Source organism: Elephantulus edwardii, unplaced genomic scaffold (assembly GCF_000299155.1).
Source record: "Elephantulus edwardii isolate Elephantulus edwardi_28Jun2011 unplaced genomic scaffold, EleEdw1.0 scaffold01203, whole genome shotgun sequence".
NCBI lineage: Eukaryota > Metazoa > Chordata > Mammalia > Macroscelidea > Macroscelididae > Elephantulus > Elephantulus edwardii.
Genome location: NW_006400953.1, coordinates 6,836 through 8,225, shown reverse-complemented (window position 1 = coordinate 8,225; position 1,390 = coordinate 6,836). Strand labels below are relative to the sequence as shown.

At 38.9% G+C, this 1,390-nt stretch overlaps 1 protein-coding gene across 1 annotated transcript; it reads right to left on the bottom strand.

The window, feature by feature from the left end:
- Positions 1-600: 600 nt before the first annotated feature.
- Positions 601-840, bottom strand: LOC102863388 (cyclin-dependent kinases regulatory subunit 2-like). Its single transcript, XM_006903452.1, has one exon. The coding sequence runs from the start codon at positions 838-840 to the stop codon at positions 601-603; it is 240 nt and encodes a 79-aa protein (XP_006903514.1).
- Positions 841-1,390: the final 550 nt, after the last annotated feature.

Below are 1,390 nucleotides of genomic sequence, written 5' to 3'. Positions count from 1 at the left end.
ATCCTAGAAAATAAACTGTTCGTTGCAGATAGGAGACAGCAGGGGACCCCCACAGAGGGAGTGTTGCTTCCTGAGCTGGAGTTCACCTTGAGGCATCAAGGCAATTCCCAAGGACATACCGAATTCTTGTATTTGTGAACCCCTCCCTCTCGAGCCAGGCAGAAGGTTTTCAATAGAAGAGTGGCCTCTTCTGCATTGAATTTTCTCTGTGATTTACTTCCTGATAATTCTCAATAAAGATACAGAGAAGCTTGACTAGGGGTCTTCAGTCAAAAACTGCTGGCCCCCTGTTTGTTTTTGTTTTTGTTTTTGTTTTTTTAAAATGCAATGTGAAAACTTTATTAAACAGAATTAACAGGTAAAGTCAGTCATTTTTATTATAAAGAGAAAACAGACTGGAAGAAATTTTATCTTAAACACCTTATGGTAATGTACTTGCAGTTGCATTCAACTGAGCTCTGTTGCTGTGAAGAATACAGCTCATGCACAGGTATGGATGAATGATTTGTACATTTTTCAAGTATTCACTGCATACTACCATATATACATATATACACATTAAATTTGAAAACAATTCCACTGGCAATCCTCAGACACTCTTCATTTTTGTTGATCTTTAGGAAGAGGTCGTCTAAAGAGAAGAATATGTGGTTCCGGCTCATGAATCATGTAATGCACCCAGCCTAGACTCTGTTGAACACCAAGTCTCCTCCACTCCTCTTCAGACATTAGGTGGGTTTTGGGTACGTGTTTGGAAAGTTCTCTGGGTAACATGACATGCCGGTACTCATAGTGCTCGTCGAAGTACTTGTCCGAGTAGTAAATCTGCCTGTGGGCCATCCTGCTGGCAGCGCAGGTCAGGAACGCGGAGCCGAGAGCTGGAACAGCTAGGAATGCACCTGGCCAGGAAAAAAATCGACACAACTAAGCTCAACCGACCAAAGGCCGAACGACTCTGGCCCCCTGTTTTATGCTCTGTGCTCCATCTCGTTCCTGGCTGTTTGTATGATTATTAACTATAAAATTATTCTGTTCTTTGGGACCCTCTGTTTGCAACATAATAATAATAGTAATATCAATATTTTCATCAGATCTTGCCTAAAGCTAAAAAAATAGCACATAATTTGATGTCTAGTACTGATTTATAAAGATATGATTCAACATTGAATTTGTTAATACTACAATATTCTATTTTTTCTCATAATGAGAAACATCTGTAAAAACGTTAGGACCTTTATGATATATATAGGTAAAGGCAAAAAGGTATGTTTCTGAAGAATTTAAAAGAGTCTATTAGAAGGAAAGGAAAGTGATCATTAAACAGTGTAGCTTTGACTTAACACAACTAGGTTCAACACAGGCAAGCATTAATTAAGGGGCTATAGTGGAG